The sequence below is a fragment of the Theropithecus gelada genome, chromosome 13 (assembly GCF_003255815.1).
Source record: "Theropithecus gelada isolate Dixy chromosome 13, Tgel_1.0, whole genome shotgun sequence".
In the NCBI taxonomy this organism is placed as follows: Eukaryota; Metazoa; Chordata; class Mammalia; order Primates; family Cercopithecidae; genus Theropithecus; species Theropithecus gelada.
The window spans coordinates 52,969,625-52,993,464 of NC_037681.1; the positions used below are offsets into that span (position 1 = coordinate 52,969,625).

General features: G+C 37.3%; 1 protein-coding gene across 3 annotated transcripts in view; it reads left to right on the forward strand.

Moving 5' to 3' along the window:
* BIRC6 (baculoviral IAP repeat containing 6) overlaps positions 1 to 23,840 on the forward strand; it is a 256,735-nt gene that overhangs the window by 210,244 nt on the left and 22,651 nt on the right. For all 3 annotated transcript variants that reach the window (XM_025353535.1, XM_025353532.1, XM_025353533.1), the window contains exons 66-68: positions 1,175 to 1,385; positions 20,731 to 20,876; positions 21,768 to 21,878. In XM_025353535.1, coding sequence (XP_025209320.1) covers positions 1,175 to 1,385; positions 20,731 to 20,876; positions 21,768 to 21,878 — 468 coding nt within the window. The remainder of the gene's footprint in view (positions 1 to 1,174; positions 1,386 to 20,730; positions 20,877 to 21,767; positions 21,879 to 23,840) is intronic.

The following is a 23,840-nucleotide window of genomic DNA, read 5'->3' on the forward strand; positions in this document are numbered from 1 at the left end:
CTAAACTTGATACTTTACTTTTTTGTTTTCCAAAAGTACCTATTATTATAGTTTGTATATTGGTGCTTCATAAATATCTGCTGCATTCTTCCATTTAGCAGCTAACCTATTAAGTTGACCCTTGAATAATGCCAACCCCCCACATATTTGAGAATCCAAGTGTAACTCTTTTTTTTTTTTTTTTTTTTGAGGCAAGGTCTTGCTCTATCACCCAGGCTGGAGTGCAGTGGCATGATCTTGTCCTCCCCAGTGGCAGGGACTACAGGTGTGCGCCACCATGCTTGGCTAATTTTTTGTTATCGTTTTGTAGAGATGGGGGTTTTACCATGTTTCCCAGGCCCGTCTCAAACTCCCAGGCTCAAGTGATCGTCCCACCTCGGCCTCCCAAAGGTCTGGGATTATGGGCGTGAAACACAGTGTCCGGCCCCAAATATAATTCCCGACTCCTCCAGAACTTAGCTCCTAATAGCCTGCTGTTGACTGGAAGCCTTACTGATAACATAAACAATCAGTTAACACATTTTGGATGTTGTATGCATTATATACTGTAAGCTAAGGAAAAGAAAATATTAAGAAAAAAATCATAGAAAATATATTTACTGTTCATTAAATGGAAGTGGATTTTCATAAAAGTCTTCATACTCAGAGTCTTCATGTTGAGCAGCCTAATGAGGAAGAAGTGATGGGGTTGGTCTTGCTGTCTCAGGCTGGCAGAAAATCTGTATATAAGTGGACTAGTGCAGTTCAAACCTGTGTTGTTCAAGGGTCAGCTGTAATTTTTTTGAGATGGAGTTTCACTCTTGTGGCCCAGGCTGGAGTGCAGTGGTGTGATCTTGGCTCACCGCAATCTTTACCTCCCAGGTTCAAGCGATTCTCCTGCCTCAGCCTCCCGAGTAGCTGAGATTACAGGCACGCGCCATCACGCCTGGCTAATTTTTGTATTCTTAGTAGGGACAGGGTTTCTCCATGTTGGTCAGTCTGATCTCAAACTCCTGACCTCAGGTGATCTGCCTGCCTCGGCCTTGCAAAGTACTGAGATTACAGGCATGAGCCACTGTGCCCGACTGGGTCAGCTGTGGACCTAGGTAAGATCTAGGTAAAAGCTACATTGCTGTGGACCTACTTTTATATTGTACATTTTCTCATTTTGTGCATTTTCCTCTTCTCCTTATAGTTTTGGACATGGCAAGACATGTGCCACTTTATCGGGCGCTGTTGGAATTGCTCCGGGCCATTGCTTCTTGTACTGCCATGGTGCCCCTGTTGTTGCCCCTTTCTACAGAGAATGGTGAAGAGGAAGAAGAACAGTCAGAATGTCAAACTTCTGTTGGTACATTATTAGCCAAAATGAAGACCTGTGTTGATACCTATACCAACCGTTTAAGGTACAATATTATGTTTATTTCTCTTGAGTTTGCCTCTAACAATGTTTTTTATATAACTCCATGTGTGTTTTTGTTTTTCAGTGATATATGCTTTTTAAAAACATATACACCCTTAGCTGGGTGCAGTGGCTCACGCCTGTAATCCCAGCACTTTGGGAGGCCAAGGCGGGTGGATCACGAGGTCAGGAGATAGAGACCATCCTGGCTAACACAGTGAAGCCCTGTCTCTACTAAAAATACAAAAAATTAGCCTGGCATGGTGGCGGGCGCCTGTAGTCCCAGCTGCTCGGGAGGCTGAGGCAGGAGAATGTTGTGAACCCGAGAGGCGCAGCTTGCAGTGAGCCGAGATCGCGCCACTGCACTCCAGCCTGGGCGACAGAGCGAGACTCTGTCTCAAAAAAGAAAATAAAGAGAAAAAAATATATACACCCTCACACACAAGCGGTATATGAACATACAAAGAAAAAGTATCCACCCAAATTCTACACTTAGAAACATTTATTCACAATTGCTTATTCAGTATCTCCCTGTGTGATCTTACAGCTATAGGTGTCAAGTTTTACTTAAATGCTGTCCCATTGTACCTGTTAGACAAATAAATGCTAGTTTCTCACACAATGTTGATGTCAGAGACATCTTTCAGTTTCAGTAAATATATATCACTGACATTGTTCTAAATACTCTGAATTCACTGTTGTATTTAGATGCTATATTTTATTTAACTATTTATTAGTAGATTTTAGATTATTTTCAGTTCATAATAACCTTATACATACATCTTTTGGGGCTTGCAGATGTTTCTGCAGATACAGTCTTAGAAGTATAATTGTTAGGTTTATGGATTACTTCTGTTTTATTTTAGAAGTCAAAGGATTCAGTATTTGATGGAATTAAAATAAGTTGTAATGCTTATCTTTATGGAAAATTGAATTGTTATTTTTAGTTTGTTTACACATTAGTAGATTCAGAGGATGAGTTCTGTCAAAAACTCTTTTTTAAATAACCTAGGAAACCTTTTCCTTTCCCTTGGCAAAATCTGTTCGGTGACCTTTTCTTTTCTCATGGCAGAATCTGTTCAGTGATTGTTAGTTTATTCCTCAAAGATGGCCTAATTCTGAATTTTGAAGCATTTATACTGTTAATGGAAGTTTACTCCTTTGTCAATTATCTTTTGAGTCAGTTAATGTCGTTTACCGTGTTTGTGCTGTATTTACTTTGCTTTTTCGCACTTGTTTTTTAAGAACCTATAACTTAAGAAATAGTGTAGGTCAAAAGATCATAGAGAATTGGTCATTGGAAGAATAGTTCTTGTCAGTCTTTGCCTATGAGGGAATAATCACCTTATGAAAGAATCCTGACTTTGTTGGCTTAATGTGTTGTTATTATCACTTTATTTGTTTATTTGAATAGCTTTTGGCATACAGATGGTTTTTGATTACGTGGATGAATTATATGGTGGTGATGGCTCATTGCCAGGCAGTGAGAATCATAAATTATGGAAAAGATTAAAAGAAGAGCCAGTTGGTAGAGATAAAAAGCTGTAGAGTCATGCAACTCTGTTACTAGTAATGGAAAATGTAAAGGCATATTTTCTTTGATAGTGTGATATTTTTTCTGTTATAGAGGAGAGAATAGTGTTGTATTTGGTCCCCTCCTATCTTGTGGCTCCACCCAGAATCTTTCTCACTGGTAACCAAGGAAGCCAGTGTAATAATGTAACAATAGTGTGGTATTATAATTGAACTGAATGTCTGAATGTCTCATTGAGCTAATGCCTCCTTGCAAAATGTCTACTAAAATGTCTTACTCCCTTCCCTGGCCATCTGTGTTGCTTATTCTTATAAACATAGTTTTCAGTAAATCAATATGTATAATATATACTGAGCTTTGAAACTGCCATCATGTCTTTTGGGGGGAATCTTGCCCTATATTTCTGTACCTTATATTTCTGTGTTTTGGGATGACTCTGTTAGCTTATAACTAAAATTGAAAATTTATAAAACCTTGAGTGTTTTTTACCCAGGTATATTTTGTCTTTTAGATGAAAAATTATGTAATGATTTGGAATGTTGTTTTAAGTTTAGCCTTGATTAAAAACAGTATCACACATTTATAGTGTTACAAAGTGAAAATTAACCAGTAAATAATAGTATCCTTCTTTATTTTTTTATTTATTTATTTTTTGAGACGGAGTCTCACTCAGTAGCCCAGGCTGGAGTGCAGTGGTGCGATCTCGGCTCACTGCAAGCTCCACCTCTGGGTTCACGCCATTCTCCTGCCTCAGCCTCCCAAGTAGCTGGGACTACAGGCGCCCGCCACCACGCCTGCCTAGTTTTTTGCATTTTTAGTAGAGATGGGGTTCTGTGTTAACCAGGATGGTCTCGATCTCCTGACCTTGTGATCCGCCCGCCTCCGCCTCCCAAAGTGCTGGGATTACAGGCGTGAGCCACCGCTCCCGGCCGTATCCTTCTTTAAACTGTGTATTTCCTTATGCTATAATTTCTATTAGATTCTGCAAAAATGGAATTCTAGAGTATTGAATTCGGCTCACTGCTTTTTTTTTTTTTGAGACGGAGTCTCGCTCTGTTCCCCTGGCTGGAGTGCAGTGGCGCGATCTCGGCTCACTGCAAGCTCCGCCTCCCGGGTTCCTGCCATTCTCCTGCCTCAGCCTCCCAAGTAGCTGGGACTACAGGCGCCCGCCACTGCGCCCGGCTAATTTTTTTGTATTTTTAGTAGAGACGGGGTTTCACTGTGGTCTCGAACTCCTGACCTTGTGATCCGCCCGCCTCGGCCTCCCAAAGTGCTGGGATTACAGGCGTGAGCCACCGCGCCCGGCCGAGTATTGAATTCTAAGGTAATTATAGAATATTCTTACTGCAGGAAATTTGGACACCTATAGTGCTGCTTTGGTCTATTTGCTTTTCTTAGCTTAATCTATTTCCTGTTCACATAACACACTGTATAATTTTTTGAGAAAGGGATCTTCTATATAAAAATATACCAGTTAATTCACTATGAAAATTTAATTTCAGATAGAGTATAACTGAGTTTCAATTAACTGGAGCTCTTTATTTCTCTATTTGATTAACTGGATGAAATTATTCCATTTAAATTCTTTTCTTCTTACTTCAGCCAGAGAACATTCTTCAGACTTATAAATTATGTACCAACAAAATATGCATATGAAGATATAATGACTGTCCACAAAACTCATTTCATTAGATGATTTTGTCTTTACAGTGACCCTGTGCAGTGCATATTTTTAGTGATTATTTTTACTAATAAACATTATTGTATTTTGTATTAAGACTTGAATATACTTTTTAGTTGAAACTCTCATGGTCTCTGCTAATCTATGCAGTCTCTGTTATCAGAAGAAACCGGTAAAGACTAATAATGTTATTATATCTTCCTTTTCAAGGTTTACCATATAGAGAATTCATTTTCAGCTTCACAGAGAGAGTAAAATCTATTCTTTTCCAGTTGTCACGACTTAAGATGTATTTTTTTCTAATAGAATTCACAAAATAATACATTATTCCTTTAGAGTGTATACCCACAGAAAGTGGCCTTAGTTTAATTTTAACACTGACTTAAAGTTCCCCACCCTACCCGTCTGCCTCATTCCCAACTGTATTTCACAAAAACCCTAGAATACTCTGAGAATAGAATCATTCAGGAAAATACGTTCCGTTAATGTATCACTTTCAGGATCTATTTTAGTGTTTTTTGAGGGTTTGGAGCTGTAACTTTAAAAATGCTATGTATCGCGGCCGGGTGTGGTGGCTCACAGCTGTAATCCCAGTACTTTGGTAGGCTGAGGTGGGCTGATCACTTGAGGCCAGGAGTTCTAGACCAGCCTGGCCAACATGGCGAAACCCATCTCTACTAAGAATACAAAAGTTTAGCTGGATATGGTGGCGCATACCTGTAATCCCAGGAACTCGGGAGGCTGAGGCACGAGAATTGCTTGAGCCTGGGAGGCGGAGGTTGCAGTGAGCTGAGGTCACACCATTACCCTCCAGCCTGGGTGACAGAGGGAAACTGTCTCAAAAAATAAATACATACACACACACACACACACACACACACACACACACACACATATACATACATACATATAATGTATCACACACTCAGAAACATTTTACATTATTTTTGTCTCTATTACTGTGAAATCCAAGGGTTAATAAAGTACATGTATTTGGTATAGTTCTTTTTTTAAGTAAGAGAAATAGTAGTTTACTACTTATTTTTATTTATATACCTAATATATTGCCTTTCTTTTTTCTTATTTCTCTTTTGTCTTTGTTTTTAACAAGCATATACAAGACATGCAAATTTCTTTTCTTCAAATAAAATTGTGTTTAACTCTTTTATCATCTTAGATAAAGAAAATAGATTCATTGTGTATTCTGCAGATCTCTAGGTAATGGTTGTGGTTGCATATAATGATATTCATAGAAATGATGTGTACGTTGTATTTGTAATATAATTTTAACCTTCCTTTTGGGGATGAGAGACATTAAAGAAAAAGGTCAGGTGTAAAGAAGATGTTTACTATTACTGCCGAGAATATCCTATCTATCTTGAAGTCTAACCTGAGCCTAAACCCAATTAATTTTGATCTGATAATTCAAAGACTGGAGGAGATTCCATAGGTTTGTGCACCCCCAAGCCCAAAACCTTACAAGAGGAGATAGAAAGACATCATTAAGAAGCTGGATCCCAGTGCCAGCTCTTTGGGAGGTTTAGGTGGGAGGATCACTTGAGGTGGGGAGTTCAAGACCAGCCTTGACAAGGGAGTTCAAGACCAGCCTAGGGAGACCCTGTCTCTACAAAAAATAAAAATAAATTAGTCAGCATCGTGGGCTACACCTATAGTCCTAGCTGCTCAGGAGGTTGAGGTGGGAGGATCGCTTGAGACTAGGATTTTGAGGTTACAGTGAGCTGTGATTATACCACTGCACTCCATCCTGGGCAACAGAGTGAGACCCAATCCACATGTTTAAAAACAAAAACAAATAAAAGAAAAAAGACAGAAAACTGGAAAGGCTGATCATTTACCTTAAATTTACCTAATTTGTAACATATTCATGATTATAAGACATTCATGATTAACATTGGTAGGTGAGATCTGGCCTGGTCACAAAATCATTACTGATGCATTCACTTCACAGATTTTTTTTTTTTTTTTTTTTAAATATCCATGGGCACATAACTAGAAAATTGGTCTTCTTTCTAAGGGGCTGATGTATAAATGGGGGAAATAATAACCAGGCAGGTTTTTTTTTTGTTTTGTTTTGAGATAGAGTCTCACTGTCTCGGCAAGGCTGGAGTGCAGTGGCATGATCTCAGCCCACTGCAACCTCCATCTCCTGGGCTCAAGCAGTTCTCCTGCCTCAGCCTCCCGAGTGGCTGGGATTACAGGTGTGCGTCGCCACACCCAGCTAATTTTTGTATTTTTAGTAAAGATGGGGTTTCGCCATGTTGACCAGGCTAGTCACAAACTTCTGACCTCACGTAATCCACCCACCTCAGCCTCCCAAAGTGCTGGGATTACAGGCGTGAGCCACTGCGCTGAGCCAGCCTGGCAGTTGTAACAACATAGTATCTGACATATTAGTAATATTAGTAGAAGTCATGACACTACAGGAAAATCAATCCAGGTTTGGAGGCCTAAAGGAGATATAGGAATTAACCAAGAATAGAGTACAAATGAAGAGGGGCAAGGGATTGGTGTCCCAAGGGTATGAAAACAATGTTAGCAGTGAAGGAAAGCATCATGTATTCTGGGAACCTTGGAAAGTTTGGTGTGTCTGAGTATAGTGTAACTGGAAGGTAGTGGTGAGAGATGAGCCTGGAGAGGAAATCAGGGGCTAGAGGATAAAGAGGAATGTATCACAGAGTTACTTACCTTTAAAAGTGATGTTGAGCCACTGAAAGGTTTTCAGCTGCTCTCATCAGGTTTGCGTTATAGAAAGATGGTCTTCCAGGTGTACTTGAATGGTTGGAGGGGAAGTTGGAACAAGACCAAACTACCATGGAAGAGATTTTCATCTGTTTCATCTCAGCAGATAGAGCTGTACATGTCTTCTCCCTGTCCTACTGTTTTGGGGGACTGATCAGCACTCTTGGTACTCATCAGCACTGTTGCTGTCATATTATGGACTTAATAGATAGATAATTCCTAGGTAGAAATAGTTTCCATGCTCTAGATATTTGTCTTAAAAAGCAATCATGGAACTCAGACTTTAAGTCACTTACTAATTGCATTATTGTATGTGTTCATATTGGCAACTGCAGATTTATCTCTAGGGATCTCCTTCAGTAGAGTACAAGTGCCATAGCATATATGGATCTGGGAACATGGCTTCCTTTGTTCTTATATATGAATCGGATGTCTACAATGCTAGGCAGAAATTTTCCAACACTAATCCTACTACTTGGTTATTTGACTTACTCAGGCAGAAAGCTGTGATCCGTCAATTGATAGAAGCTAAGTCATTAAATCAAAAACCATCTTAAATCTTTTGTATTAAGGTCCTGGAATGACAAGGTGAGACTCCATAAATGTTCATGTCTTCCTGTTCCTCTACTGTTTGCTTAAAGCTGTCACCCAGCTAAAGTTGTAGACATGGAACACTTATACAACACTCAGTTTTGTGTCCTGTTGTCTATATTATTTTGGGATATACCCAAATCTAAAAGAGAACTCATATGATAATGAAATTTTATTAGTTTTATTAAATAAGTCAGTTTTCATGTTGAAAACTGAAGGAAATTTTCTTGGTGGAAATTCTTTGTTAGACTGCAGAACCTTGGCATTTGTGAGGAAGAACTTTAAGATGTTATACCACTTATGCTACTGTTTACTTAAATTTTCCTTTGCCTTTTTTTTTCTACTTAGAATTTTTCTTTAGATCAACTTAAAAAAAAAAACAAGTTTTTCTCAGGCTTTTAAAGAGGAAACTTCAAGTTACCTGGATGGACCATTATCATTTGCCATAAATAGGAGATAGTGTAAACATGAGTGAACCATTTACTGTGAATAAAATAGTGTTTAAATCCTTGAAATATATTAGACCATGTGTGCAAAGTGACACAATCAGGAATAATTCAGATTTTGTTTGTTAAATAAAACACTGGAAAAATAAATGCATGTCTGTGAAAAGGAGGATTGTTTATACCACAGAATATTCATATATGTAAAATTATGCAACAATGGAAAAGAGAAGTGAACTATATTTTATTTTATTTATTTATTTTTGAGACGGAGCCTCACCCTGTCACCCAGGATGGAGAGCAATGGTGATCTTGGCTCACTGCAAGCTCCGCCTCCCAGGTTCAAGCAATTCTCCTGCCTCAGCCTCCCCAGTAGCTGGGATTAGAGGCCCCCACCACACCCGGTTAATTTTTGTATTTTTAGTAGAGAGGGAGTTTCACCATGTTGGCCAAGCTGGTCTTGAACTCCTGACCTCAAGTGATCCACCCACCTCTGCCTCCCAAAGTGTTCGGATTACAGGTGTGAGCCACCGCGCCCGGCCTTATCTGTATTTTAGATGTAAAAACAGCCAGGTCTTGGATGTATCATTGAATTTTGAAAAGGAAGCTGGGCTAGGTATGGTGGCTCATGTGTATAATCCCAGCACTTTGGGAGGCCAAGGTGGGAGGATGATTGCTTGAGCCTAAGAGTTCAAGACCAGCCTGGGCAACATGGTAGGTAAAACCCTGATATATTACTTGGGTTGCCTTGTACACTGTACTCCTTTTAGGTGGTGTGCTAGGGAGTAGAGTAGATAGAATCAATATTGCAGCCATATCACTGAACTTTCTGTTCATCCAAAGGTTTTGGTAAGAATGACTGCTTAGCCGGGCGCGGTGGCTCCCACCTCTAATCCCAGCACTTTGAGAGGCCGAGGCAGGTGGATCACCTGAGGTCAAGAGTTCAAGACTAGCCTGGTCAACATGGCGAAACCCCTTCTCTGTAAAAATACAAAAAAATTAACTGGATGTGGTGGCATGCACCTGTAATCCCAGCTACTTGGGGCAGCTGAGGCAGGAGAATTGCTTGAACCCAGGAAGCAGAGGTTGCAGTGAGCCAAGATCCCGCCAGTGCACTCTAGCCTGTGGTATAGAGCAAGACTCTGTCTCAAAAACAAACAAACAAACAAAATACCAGAATGACTGCTTAAAGAAGGAACTCGGGATTAATACCATGGGATTTTCTTTTATGTCCTGTAGTTCTCTTACTATAGAGTTTTCACTATTATATATGGTAATATATCAGGTACATAATTATATATAATATCTCTAATATACATACATACATATATCTGAAAGGTAGCCTCTGAATTTTTATTTTTGAAATAGTAGACTTTAAGCCATATTTTAAATTGTCCTCAATTACACCTTAATACTAAGTGATTAATCTCTTATAGTTTGGTGTGTGATAATTACAGTACTCTGATGGGATTGATAGTGTAAACTAGTGCACTGCTCAAGGAATGAGCGTACTTTTAGTTAATTTCATCTTTTCTGATTTACCTGTTACAGTAACCTGTTGACACTGTAAGGTGGCAGCTGGGGGTATTTCATTGTGATTTAGTCTGTGTTTTAAAAGTTGACAATTCTTTAGGCAGTTGTTGGGTATTCACTCTACAGATTGTTTTAAGAGCTTCATAAAGACAATATTTCAATATTTTTTGGTTCAGAGTTTTGTGTTTCTGTAATTTACTGTCTTTCCTAATACCCCCTTTCAAGATTCGCGATTTGTAATAACTGCGTGGTGTTAAGTGTAAAAGTTAACACAGATAAACTGATGAATATTGATGCTGGCTGGTTTCCTAATCACCAGAATTTGAACTAAGGCAATTTCTGAGATAACATTCCTTCTGGAGGAACAAAAGATTAGGCCAGTATGTTATGCCAAAATAGAGAATTTTACATTCAACATTTTGCATTTTTTGAACTAAAAGACAAGGTTAGAGTTAAGTATTCTCAGGATTTTCTTCAGAAATTAAAGTTTTTTTGTTTTTTTTTTTGTTTTTTTGTTTTTTTTAAGGAATATATGTGACACTTCGTACATCAGTTTAATAGCATTTTGAATGTGTACCTTACCTGTACCTATAATGCTAAAATGTAATTTTTTCTCCCCCCAGAGACAGGGTTTCATTCTGTCGCCCAGGCTGGAGTGCAGTGGCCCGATCTCGGCTCACTACAGCCTCCACCTCCCTGGTTCAAGTGATTCTTCTGCCTCAGCCTCCCAAGTAACTGGGACTGCAGGTGCCTGCCACCACACCTGGCTAATTTTTTTGTATTGTTTGTAGAGACGGGGATTCGCCATGTTGGCCAGGCTGTTCATGAACTCCTGACCTCAGGCAATCTGCCCACCTCAGCCTCCCAAAGTGCTGGCATTACAGGCGCAAGCCACTGTGCCTGGCCTGTAAATTTCACTTAGACCATTCTTCTAATATCATCTATCATTTAAAACCTAAAGAATAGGCTGGGTGCAGTGGCTTACGCCTGTAATTCCAGCACATTGGGAGGTTGAGGTGAGAGGATTACTTGAGCCCAGGAGTTCGAGACAAGCCTGGGTAATATAGCGAGACCCCATCTCTATTCTTTAAAATAATATTTAAATTAAAAAAAAATTTTTGACTGGGTGCAGTGGCTCTCACCTTTAATCCCAGCCCTTTGGGAGACTGAGGCAGACAAATTAACTGAGGACATTTGAGTTCAAGACCAGCCTGGCCAACATGGTGAAACCCTGTCTCTACTAAAAATACAAAATTTAGCTGCCTGTGGTGGTGCACAGTGGGTGTAATCCCAGCTGCTTGGGAGGCTGAAGCAGGAGAATCATTTCAACCTGGGAGGCGGAGGTTGTAGTGAGCTGAGATAGTGCCATTGCACTCCAGCCTGGGCTGCAGAATGAGACTCTTGTCTCAAAAAAAAAAAAAAAAAAAAGTTTTATAAAACCTAAACAATAAAAAGTGGAGCATATCAGGATGCTGGCATTGTATGTTTTTCTTGTTCAATTAGAATTATTTTTAATAATAGTTTGAATGAAAATGGTTGATTAAACTCTAAATGTTGGTTCTATTTAATTTTTTTGCCCGGATAACGTTAAGTAGTTCTTTATTTTATTTCAGAGGAATTGTTTAAGAACTTTATTTCCTCTACTTGCCTACTGTCATATTAGGCAGAAGAAAAAAACTTAGTAGTCACCCATCAAGGACTTGCACTCTAGGTGAGATCCATTCCCTGGGCTAGTGTTTGAAAATTCCTATTACCATAAACGTTTTATTTTTTTTAATGCCTGTAGGCTGGCAATATTCAATCGCTTTGTGATTGAAACCCTTTTATTTCTGGCAGAGAAAAAAATGTACCAGATTATCATTAATTCTATCCCCAAAGCCTTAGATTCTGGCTTACTTCTTTAGCTTTATAATTTAGTCATTTTTGTATGTAATATTTTTTAGGTTTAGGCCTATAAAGAGTGGAAGGAAATAGTTTCCTAAGGACCAAGACAGAAAAAGAGACTTGAAAAGTAACAAAGGATACATACCAGGTGCAAGCAATGTTGCACATGGGCCAAAGACAACCTGTGAAAAGATGTTTATTGATGCATATGCTCCAAGCCTCATTGCATACCAATTGTGAGGGCTCAAAATTTGGTGAAAATAAATTTTAGAAATGTTCTGATTGACGACTTAGGCAGATACAAAACAAAATTATTTCATGCATTCCTTTTGTTTTACCAATTAAATTTTGATTAGTACAGTATTTGTTTTTGTTTTGTTTCGAGACAAAGTCTCACTCTGTCACCCAGTCTAGATTGCAGTGGCGTGATCTTGGTGCACTGCAGCCTTCACCTCCCAGGTTCAAGCGATTCTTCTGCCTCAGCCTCCTGAGTAGCTGGGACTACAGCCGCCTGCCACCACACCCGGCTAATTTTTGTACATTTAGTAGAGATGGGATTTTGCCTTGTTGGCCAGGCTGATCTCGAACTCCTGACCTCAGGTGATCCACCCACCTCGGCCTCCCAGAGTGCTGGGATTACAGGCGTGAGCCACTGTGCCTGGCCAATTAGTACAGTATTTCTTTTCTGGTCTCTATGCTTTCATTTTTTTCTCTTCTTATTTCTTGAAAATAAGCCAATTTGCCCTAAATGGAGCATATGTTGTAATAAATACATAGTTGTATATAGTTATATAAAAATATGAGGAGTTAATAATACAGCCCTAACTTTTATGTAGGATTTATAGTTTCTGAATTGCTTAGGTGTATATTGATTTTTCTGCTCTATATAGTAGGCAAGAAAGTATGTACTATTCTTATTTGACAGAAAATGAATCTGTTACTTAGAATGTTACATTACAAACTTAGTAATAGGTAATAAAGCTGAGATTTAGCTTCTAAGCCTCCTGATACTGTTGATGTTCATCATGGAAAAGAGTATTGATGAAGAAAGATAAGTTGATTGACCCATAGTCTAGCTACGTCTATTTTTATGTACCACTACTACCCACTACCCAAATAGTTCATTGATTATTAGGATTCACGCTTGTTTAATGGCTAAACTTAAGCCTTAATTGGTTGTTGGAAAACACTGATTAAATGCCAGAATACAACTTACTCTGTTACTTAAGTGATTAAAAAAAATTTTTTTTTAATTATAAATTGACTCAGTGTTTCTACCTCAGAAGCATCACATATTAGTATAAAATGATCACTTTATTCTGTATCAAATTGTATCATATGAGCTTTATGTTTCACGACAGTTTTCACTGTATTATCTCAGACAAAATCTCAAGCAGTCTTTTTTTTTTTTTTTTTTTGAGACAGGGTTAAACTCTGTCACCCAGGCTGCATGGCGCTATCTCAGCACACTGCAACCTCCACCTCCCAGGCCCAAGCGATCCTCCCACCTTGACCCAAATAGCTGGGATTACAGGCATCGCCACCACTCCCGGCACATTTTTGTGTTTATAGTAGAGATGGGGTTTCCCCTTGCTGCCCAGGCTGGTCTCGAACTCCTAAGCTCAAGCAATCCACCTGCCTCAGCCTCCTGAAGTCCTGGGATTATAAGTGTGAGCCACTACACCCAGCCAAAATCTCAGCCAGTCTTAATTACTGAATTTGAAGTCTGTTGCTAAGTAAAATTTACTTCATATCAAGTCTTTCTGGGCACATTACAATAGTAACTTGTTCATATTATCTATGGATTTTAGAGTTTGGGTAGTTCAAATTCCACCTTTTTATAAATCAGCAAAACGAAGTTCATACAGACTTATTTGTTCTCAGTTATCTCATGGTTAGTGACATAGCTATGATAAGAACTCATATATCCTCATGTCTCAATCAAATACATTTATCTGCTAAATTAAACTTAACTCCCAAATAATAATTAGGTTTATGCATAAATGATTAATTAAATATCAGAACGTGGAGCTTCTGGGTTGGTTCTAATATTTGCGATATTTTAAAATTATTTTTAAGGGGCCGGGCATTGCGGCTGACGCCTGTAATCCCAGCACTTTGGGAGGCCATGGCTCACAGATCATGAGGTCAAGAGATCAAGACCATCCTAGCCAACACGGTGAAACCCTGTCTCTACTAAAAATACAAAAATTAGCTGGGAATGATGGCGCGCACCTGTCGTCCCAGCTACTCGGGAGGCTGAGGCAGGAGAATCGTTTGAACCTGGGAGGTGGAGGTTAAAGTGAGCCGAGATTGCACCACTGCACTCCAGCCTGGGGGACAGAGTGAGACTCTGTCTCAAAAGAAAAAAAAAATTATTTTTAAATGATGGCAATGGAGTAAAATATTTTGAGTTGAAAAAAATCTGCTTTTGGGCTAGACGTGGTGGTTCATGCTTGTAATCCCAGTGCTTTGGCAGGCCGAGGCAGGTGGATCACTTGAGACCAGCCAGGGCAACAAGGCAAAACCCTGTCTCTACTAATAATACAAAAATTAGCCAGGCGTGGTGGTGTGCACCTGTAATCCCAGCTACTCGGGAGGCTGAGGCATGAGAATCGCTTGAACCTGGGAGGTGAACATTGCAGTGAGCTGAGATGGTGCCACTGCACTCCATCCTGGGCGACAGAGTGAGACTCTATCTCAGAAAAATAAAAAGAGAAGAAAATAGTGTTTTTGATAATTTAAAAACTACATAGAATAATATGGATTTTACAGAATTTTTCTACTGTTTTCCTTTTACTCATGTGTTTTCACTCTCCTGAATAATTTGTAATATCCTATGATAGCATATTAAAAGATAGCATATTTCACTAAGTATCCATAGTATTCTAGTTGTGCCTAATTACTATATTACCAAAGTAAACTGAGTCTCATTGTGTTTGGTTGTCTCTCTAGTATAAGCAACTTTATAATCACTTATATGAAGAGTAGGTCAGCTTTATCCATGTCTGATGTTTTTCTTGCTGTACTAATTGAAGAATTAATAAGGCTGGGTGTGGTGGCTCACACCTGTAATCCCAGCACTTTGGGAGGCCGAGGCAGGTGGATCACATGAGGTCAGGAATTCAAGACTAGCCTGGCCAACATGGTGAAACCCCGTCTCTACTAAAAATACAAAAATCTAGCTAGGCATGATGGTAGGTGCCTGTAATCCCAGCTACTCGGGAGGCTGAGGTGGGAGAATTGCTAGAACCCGGGAGGCAGAGGTTGCAGTGAGCCGAGATCCGCCATTGCACTCCAGTCTGGACAATAAGAGTGAAATTCCATCTCAGTAAATAAATAAATAAGATTTTTCTGAAATTTTCTTAATTATTGATGGATGTACTTTTCTACTGTCTTTTCAAGAGATTTGGTATCCACTTTCATAGAATAGAGGAATGTGTCGGTGATAAAATGGCATTGCCGTTAGAAGCCCCCTGCTCCCACACACGAACACAGTATTATTTTTCATTTCCTGCATTTTATTGTGGTTTAATGTACCCAATATTTCTAGTATCTTTAGCTCCTTTGTCAAGAAGAGATGATTAAAGGGTTTATGCAGCAATATTTAATATTTAAAGAGTAAGCAAAAACACTCCCCGTTTATGAGTATTGTTCAACATTTTATTTTAGACTGTTAAAAAAGAATTTGGAAGTAACTCTCAGTTACCTCCACTAGTAAAGGGATTTCTGGCATGGATAACATAATACCTTTAATCTGTATATACATGTTGTTTTTACTTAAATTTAAATATTATTTTCTATTGTGAAAATTCTGTTACCCACAAAATAGTCACTTTGAAGATGGGACCCTTTAGCTTTTACATGTTAGTTCTGGTGAAATTCATCTCCTGCTGGTCATTCCAGCTGGTATTATCTTAAGACGAAATTAAAATATAGCCACAGTAGTTTTACTTTTGAATAAATGTGATACTTCATAGCTTCCTTCAAGCAGGAATGAAGGCAGTTTTTTTATATCTGATCTTCTGTGCAGACTTTTTCTGCTGTACTCCAATAAGCAAAAATCATATTTAGTATAGTTGGTGTTTGATGGTTTCACCAAAAATTTGAGAGAAACTTACTGTGAATCAAAAAGTCTTATTTGCTATCAGGGCATGACACAAATGACTCTGTGTTCAGTATAAAGTGTTCTGGATATTTAACTTCTCTTTGAACAGCATTGAAGCAAGCATCTTTTATAGCTGTTTTTCTTACCTATCTCAAAGTTTCTTCCTAATGGAAAGTTGTTCATCATACTTTTAAATAACTGAAGTCACTTGTAGAAGTACCCCACTTCCTTTTTATATACCTCAGCAATGGGAGATCACTTGATTTACATCTTTCCAGGCATATTTTCGACCAGACTCTCTTATTTTAACCCCCATAAGCTGGATCTTCTAGTACTTTAGTTAAAAAAATTCAATTCCAGTTCCAGCCCTCCTACTTGTGATTTCTGTTGAAAAACACTCCCTTGGTTCTCCTCTTTTACATCTGCTTCTCATACCTAAAAATGAAAACGTCCTGATTTCTTAGACAGGTAGCATTTGTTATACCCATATATTTCTTTAAACGTTTCTGTTTTTGATGGTGGTAAACAAGTTCAGTTGTTCGTCAGTCTTTTTTCACACAGATAGGCAAATATTTATTTTAATCTCTCTTCTTTGGCTCAGTTGGGTTGTCCCTTGGTAAACTGCTGAAGCATATTATTTCTGGCAACTCTATTTAACAGTAGCATGCAGTACCTTCTGTATGTCTGGTGGTGTTTTATTTGGCCTAAAAATTAGTATATTTGTGTCTAATATAGAAATCAAGGTTTTATTTTTAAAGGCTTCTTACAACTATTTTAAGTATTCCCTTCTTTCATTCTCACGTATGCTACCAAGACAAGGAAGATTTGTCTTGCAACATTCATTTAAATCATTAAAAATTAAACTAGTACTTCCACTTAGAGATTAAGTAAAAACAAAAGGGGATCATAGAGTTAAAAACTAAGCTTTAAATTAATCGCAGAAAACATTTATTGTATGGAGATCTTTGTCCATTTACTGGTGCATTTCAAGAATTATTTTCGTGCATCCTGGAGATATTAGAAGCAATTTCCTACAGTAATATTTTTATTTAGTCTTTCAGTTTACCTCTAATCTAAGCTATAATTACTGTCAAAGAGCTTTAGAACTGAGGAGTACAGTGTGATCCATGCTTTTTGGTAAATGTAGAAGTTTCATTCTCTTACAGTTTTAGAATCTTCTTCTGCAGTGCTAATTCTTAATAGTTCTGAATCTACATTTCAGCATGTAGTCTCCAGATAACGTCTTCAAATGGCTCTCCTTTTTAAAATGTTTATTGCAACTTTGCAGTACATTTAGCTTAGATTTAGGAGTGCAGAGGGCTAAAGGGGTCTTGTTTTATCAAGGAAATAGCTGTATTAAGCTGTTTTTGGTTTATGGATTATAAAAGAAAATTCTGGCATGGTGTTTTTAGTCTTACTAATATTCAACTTTATTTGGGCAGTAGATACTGGTAGAGGCAGTTCAATATAATTGAATGTTGAGGTATGGGTTTGCTTTTTTGTTTTGTTTTCAGGAGAAAGATTTGCCCATTTTGCTCACATCCTACTTCAGATATGTGTCACAGAGCCAAAGTTTTCTTAACTAATTAGCTATTTAGTTGGAATTCACAGCATAGTGGAAAATGTTTGCAGATAATTCTGTGCAATAGTAGAAACTTCAGTTGCTTCCTCGTATTTCTTCAGGGCAGTGATCACAACCAGATTCAACGTATGCACAAAGCAGCGGATACCATGGTAGCGGCCGTCGCTGATTGCTTTTACCATGTTGGATCCATTGTCAGTCTCAAAGACCTACTTCCAGCTAGGTGCCTTGAACTCAAATAGCTTTTCACACAGACTTCAGGATGTGAGCTAAGGTATGGCCTTTTTTCATGAGCTGGGCCTACATATGGGTTGACAGTAACCTGCAACTTTTATAGAAAAGAGACTACTGGCTATAGTTTAATGTCAGACAATGACTAGTTAGAATCATTGATAGGCAGGTAGTGTGTGTTCTTCATATATTCAAAGTATTCTCACCATTTAGAGATTTTCTTTATTTTTGGTGTGTTTTTGTCAAAGAGACTATTCAAGTAAAAATTTCTCATTAGAACCTGGTGCAAAGGTCTAATATATATCTGCTTTATGATTCAACCATTGTCTTCAATATGAAATATATATCATTTCTTTCACACATTTGGTGTAAATAATTTTTTTAAACTTCTGAGGATTCTTGCACAATTATTTTTCTTTTACTTTTCTTAATTATGGTAAAAAAATAATATTTTATCATCCTAACCTTGTGCACTATTTTAATAATCTCCTACTAATCTTCTTTTTAAAAGTAGAGTTAGGAAATTGGCATGAATAGAGCTTGAGATTTAGAATCAGTAGCTCCAAAGGTAATCTGCACGCTAGGGTGGTAAATACAATAAAGACCTAAATTGGATTAATGCAGTTCACGCTCCATGCTAGAGATTCTTGTTTCTTCAAGGAGAAAATAACCTTTCTGGAAAAAGAGCTTCACTTTCATATCTTCCTTCTCTGCAAGATATGTTTCTTTAAGTGAAATCTTTATTGAGAGTACAGTGGATTAACTCATTGATTATAGACTTAGGAAATGATATTTTATTATGGCTATAATCATAACTGCTTTCTGAAACAACTTACTGTTGTTTTCTTATTCAGTGGCCCTGTTACTTAATAATTTTTTCAAGACCTGATAATAGAGAATCATTTACAACTGGGGAGGAAGAGTCCTTGTAAATTCAAAATGGGTACTGTCAAGCAGCTTATGCACTTCTCTTCATTCTCAGTGTTTGACACTGATTGTTAATAGCTATTGACAAATGCAGAAGTTGGTAATCTGAGTTACTCTGCCAGAATCATATCTTTATTAAGAAGTGACTCACTGTTAAACTACAGTCTCACCTTAATTTCATAGCTATAAAAGACACAGTATAGTAGTTGACTGTAGCAGTAAAATCCTCTGGTATTTCAGTCTTCAGACATACACTATACTCTCCTTATATGTACAAAAACGTGTATTCAGATACATGTACACAGACGACAGTTGATGACTGAAATGGTGTACAGTGTAACATCTGCCAAGTCATTTCCTGAGTGGTAAAGGAAAGTGGCTATGTGTTCTCTAACTTCTTATAGCTCAGGGAAGATAAGAAGAGACCACAGGAGAAAAGGCAGTCATTCAGTGACATATTCTACCCTTCAGTTAAGTCAAGTGACATTAAGTTTTTACCTTCTAGTTAAACATCTCTGTAGAAACTAGTTTTTGTTTACACGTTATAGGAACTAAATTCAAAACACATGCATGATACTATTTTCATTTATTCTTCCTACCCACTTGAGTGGCTTCTTAGTTTACTATTTATCTACCTTAAGGATTGAATTGCTTCTGAGCAGATTTTTGTTTTTGTGACAAGGAAAGGTTCATTTGTATGTAGATGACATAGTATTATTTGTTAAGGAATCTTCTTCTTTGTTTTTTTTTTTTTTTTTTTTTTTTTTGAGATGGGGTTTCACTCTTGATTGCCCAGGCTGGAATGCAATGGCACGATCTCTCGGCTCACTGCAACCTCCGCCTCCCGGGTTCAAGTGATTCTCCTGCCTCAGCCTCCTGAGTAGCTGGGATTACAGGCATGCACCACCATGCCCAGCTAATTTTGCGTTTTTGGTAGAGATGGGGTTTCTCCATGTTGTTCAGGGTGGTCTTGAACTCCCAGCCTCAGGTGATCCGCCCGCCTCGGCCTCCCAAAGTGTTGGGATTACAGGCGTGAGCCACCGTGCCCAGCCTATTTGTTAAGGATTCTTCTACTGTCTGTTATCCTTTTTATAGTTTTCTAAGGCTCCATGACCACTTTGTGAGATCGTATTTTAATATAATGACCAAGTCCCTTTTTAGGTAGGTATACAACTAAAAAAATAAGCGATGTGTAGTTTAGATCATACCTCAGCATAAATATTTTTAACACTTATATATGATTTTAGTTTGTTTCAAATGATCTATTTAAGGAATTATAAAGATGTAGATTTTTAAAGTTCTAAGCAGTAGTGTAAAGATGTTTATTATGTGAATAACGTGCTGAGAGTTGGAATAGAGAAAAGGAAATAATGTTTAGTTGTGTTCGGTGACTCTTGTATTAAACTACTAGTACATTTATCTAGAAAATTTGAATAAAAATTTAATGTCCTATATTCTTAAACTTTGCTGTAATACATCCTATTGTGATAACAATTTGAAATGAAATTGGGTACATTTTAGATCCTGACAGGAAATGACAGAATAATGTCTTTAAAATGAATATGCCCTAAAACTTAGTATTTCATTAAAAGATGCAGTGTATAGAAACACATTGTATTAAGACACGCAGTAATGAACCTACATTTTACTCTAAAATATGTTTTTTTTTCCTTAGAAATTTAATTCTGAGTGAAATACAAATAGTATTAAAATTTAAAAACTGCTTGTGGTCCTTTAATTCTCAAATATTTTAAGTATATAAGTGATTTCTCTCTCTCAATATTTATAATTAGATGTGTTTTTAAAAGTGTGTCTCTAAGGACATCAGGTATCTGGGTCTTATACAGGATGACATTTGTATAATGTCTGTCTCTTATCTGATTTTATGTTAGAAGGAAAAACCTACCCATAACTTTATTAACCAATGGCTTCAAAAGCAAGTTAATACAGATCATGTGTGTGACAAATGCACACTCTCATTTCTATATTTTGCCACTATTATTGATTTATGAAGGTGTTTTAGTCGTAAAATCTTATTTTTCCTTGCATTTCTTTCCATATTAAAAAAAATTCAGATCTAAAAGGGAAAATGTTAAAACAGGAGTAAAACCAGATGCATCTGATCAAGAACCAGAAGGACTTACTCTTTTGGTACCAGACATCCAAAAGACTGCTGAGATAGTTTATGCAGCCACCACCAGTTTGCGGCAAGCAAATCAAGGTACAAAACTTTTCCTATTATGCCACTTTTCATTTGATTTAAAGATGTTTCATTCACTTACTGAAAACTGCCTTTCTCTTTTTGCTTTATGTTAATGATTTTAAAGCAAGTTCATTTACCTAAAAATTTTGTTCTCTGTTAGGTTTTGTTCTTTATCTGATTTCAGTCATGTATAGTCTAATTTTAAAATATTTCTGCTATATATGATTGCTAAGTTTAGTAGGCTGAGAACATACATCATAAATATTTCTTCCCACTGAAATTCATGAAATTGAAAAATGCCTTTGTATTAGATAGAAAATAGTACATTAAGACTGTGTATGAGAATTTAGCTTAAATTGATATTTTTGGCCAGCATAGTGACTCACACCTTTAATCCCAGCACTTTGGGAGGACTAAGTGGGTAGATAACCTGAGCTCAGGAGTTTAGGATCAGCTTGGGCAACATGGTGAAACCCTGTGTCTACGAAATACATGAAAAATTAGCTGGGCATAGTGGCATGTGCCTGTAGTCCCGGCTACCTGGAAGGCTGAAGTGGGAGAATTACCTTAGCCTGGGAAGTTGAGGTTGCAGTTAGCTGTGATTGCACCACTGTACTCCAAGCCTGGGAGATAGAGAGAGAGAGAGAGAGAGAGAGAGATTTTCCTATGTTAGCTGAAGAAAGTGATCTGAATTATCAATTGTTTCACTTCTTGAGATGATTATGTTGTTTACTTTATTATGTTTATGAAATAGAAATTTGTTATTCTCAGAGTGGTTGTAATAAGATAATTGGGAAGAAGTTGACAGTTTTTTGGAATTCAAAATTCGAACTCTAGAGGTGAATTGTTTTTAGTTTTATTTTTTTAAATGTATACTTATGTTATTTATCTTGAAATATTAAATAACAGAAAAAAAACTAGGTGAATACTCCAAGAAGGCGGCTATGAAACCCAAACCTTTGTCAGTATTAAAGTCACTTGAAGAAAAATATGTGGCTGTTATGAAGAAATTACAGTTTGGTAAGATGAAGTTTTTGATTTGCTTAAGATCTCACTTTCCATTTTTTAACAGTGCTATTGAAATGTGTTTTAGCAAATTAAAGATTTTAAAAATTGCTTGTAACATGAATTTTACTTCATACATGTCAACATTTTTTATCATCTTTGCCCCTTGAATTTATGTCTATATTTTTAGTTATAAACTGTGACTTCAATAGGACTGTAAGAGCCTAGAAAAAATGAAATCAAAGCCAAGTGTCTACAAAACAGGCAGAAAATGTTTTTCCTTATTTACTTCTTCATTTCTGTACATCCTGGCCTGAAGGAAGCCAAGACCCAGAATTTTGAACTAAGTCTGTTACTCTTGCCATTTTAGATTGCCTTGCAATTCACTTTTAGAAAATGTAGTTCCACGTAGTTCAGTTCTAGCTTTTCCCATTCCAAAACTCTTGACAAGTAAGAACTGGCAAAAAGATCATATCAGTACCCTTTATATGGTACTGATTTATGAGAAAACACTTACATACCAAATTTTGATGACCATTATTAACTATTACTGTCTATGCTGCTTTTTCATCCTTGAGAAACAACCCAAAAATCTTGGACTATATTTTTTTAAAAGCTAAATTAGGATTCAGAAAACAGATTTTTGTCCTATTGTCTTTGAAACCTCATTATAAATCATTTAGCTTTTGCTCTGCTTACCTTTCAGGTTTGCCATAAAGAGCACAAGAGATAATATATATGAAAGTGATTTATACTTTTCTTAGAGTTTTGGTCAGTGTCTAATGATTTTAGAGCCTTTTTCCTGACTCAGCTTGGCAATCTAATCTGTTAACTTCACTCTAAGTAATAATATTAACTTGGTTTTTAAATAATAAATATTTTATTGAATTTTTTTATTGAAAATTCCTTTGTGTATTAAAGTACTAAGACCAAATACTTTATTTAGTTTATATGTATTTAACAATTACCAAGGTTTTTTTGGCTTGTTTGTTGTTTTATCAAATAGTTCTGTATTATATATTGTCACATAAATTACCACTATAACTTATTTGCTTTAAAAAACTGACCTGGCCGGGCATGGTGGCTCACGCCTCTACTCCTGCACTTCAGGAGGCCAAGGTGGGCGGATCACGAGGTCAGGAGTTTGAGATCAGCATGGCCAACGTGATGAAACCCCATCTCTATTAAAAATACAAAAATTAGCTGGGTGTGGTGGCAGGTGCCTGTAATCCCAGCTACTCAGGAAGCTGAGGCAGGAGAATCATTTGAATCCGGGAGGTGGAGGTTGCAGTGAGCCGAGACATTCCAGTCTGGGTGACAGAGCAAGACTCCGTCTCAAAAAAAAAAAAAAAAAAAAAAAAAAAATCTGACCTTTATTATCTCACTCTTTACATGGGTCAGGAATTCAGAAAAGTGTACACCATCACTCATTAAGTCCAGCCAATGCTCAAGGGGAGGGGAAGAGGGTCAGAAAAGAATTTGCAGACATGTGTTTGTGTATGTGTGTTTCTGTTGGACATAAATATTTTATTGGGCTTTAGATTTCATTCCGCTTCCTAGGTCATCAAAAATATGTCAGCTAATGGCTTTTAAAAATGTGTGGCATTGTTCTTGTACTTGAAAGCGTTTAGTCACATTTCATGTCTACAAATTCTTTAACGAGTTCTTTCAATCCGGAAAGTTTCATTTCATGACCATGAATGTGTTTATGGATCCTTACGTGTGAGAGATTCTGGTTTAAAGTTACTACCTGTCAGAAATTTAGAATCATATGTCCAGAGCCCTTCATTAATGTTAGCTAGCTAGAAGAGTTCTCTCATACTACATAAAATCATAAACTCTCCAAGTATGTGACTTTAAACATAATCAAGTTGGCTCCCCGTTGGCTTTCAAAATATGTCTGAAAACATACAAGTTTTCAGTTGATGCTTTTTTAAGAAACTGCATTTTCAACCATATGTATCAAATATTTTGTAG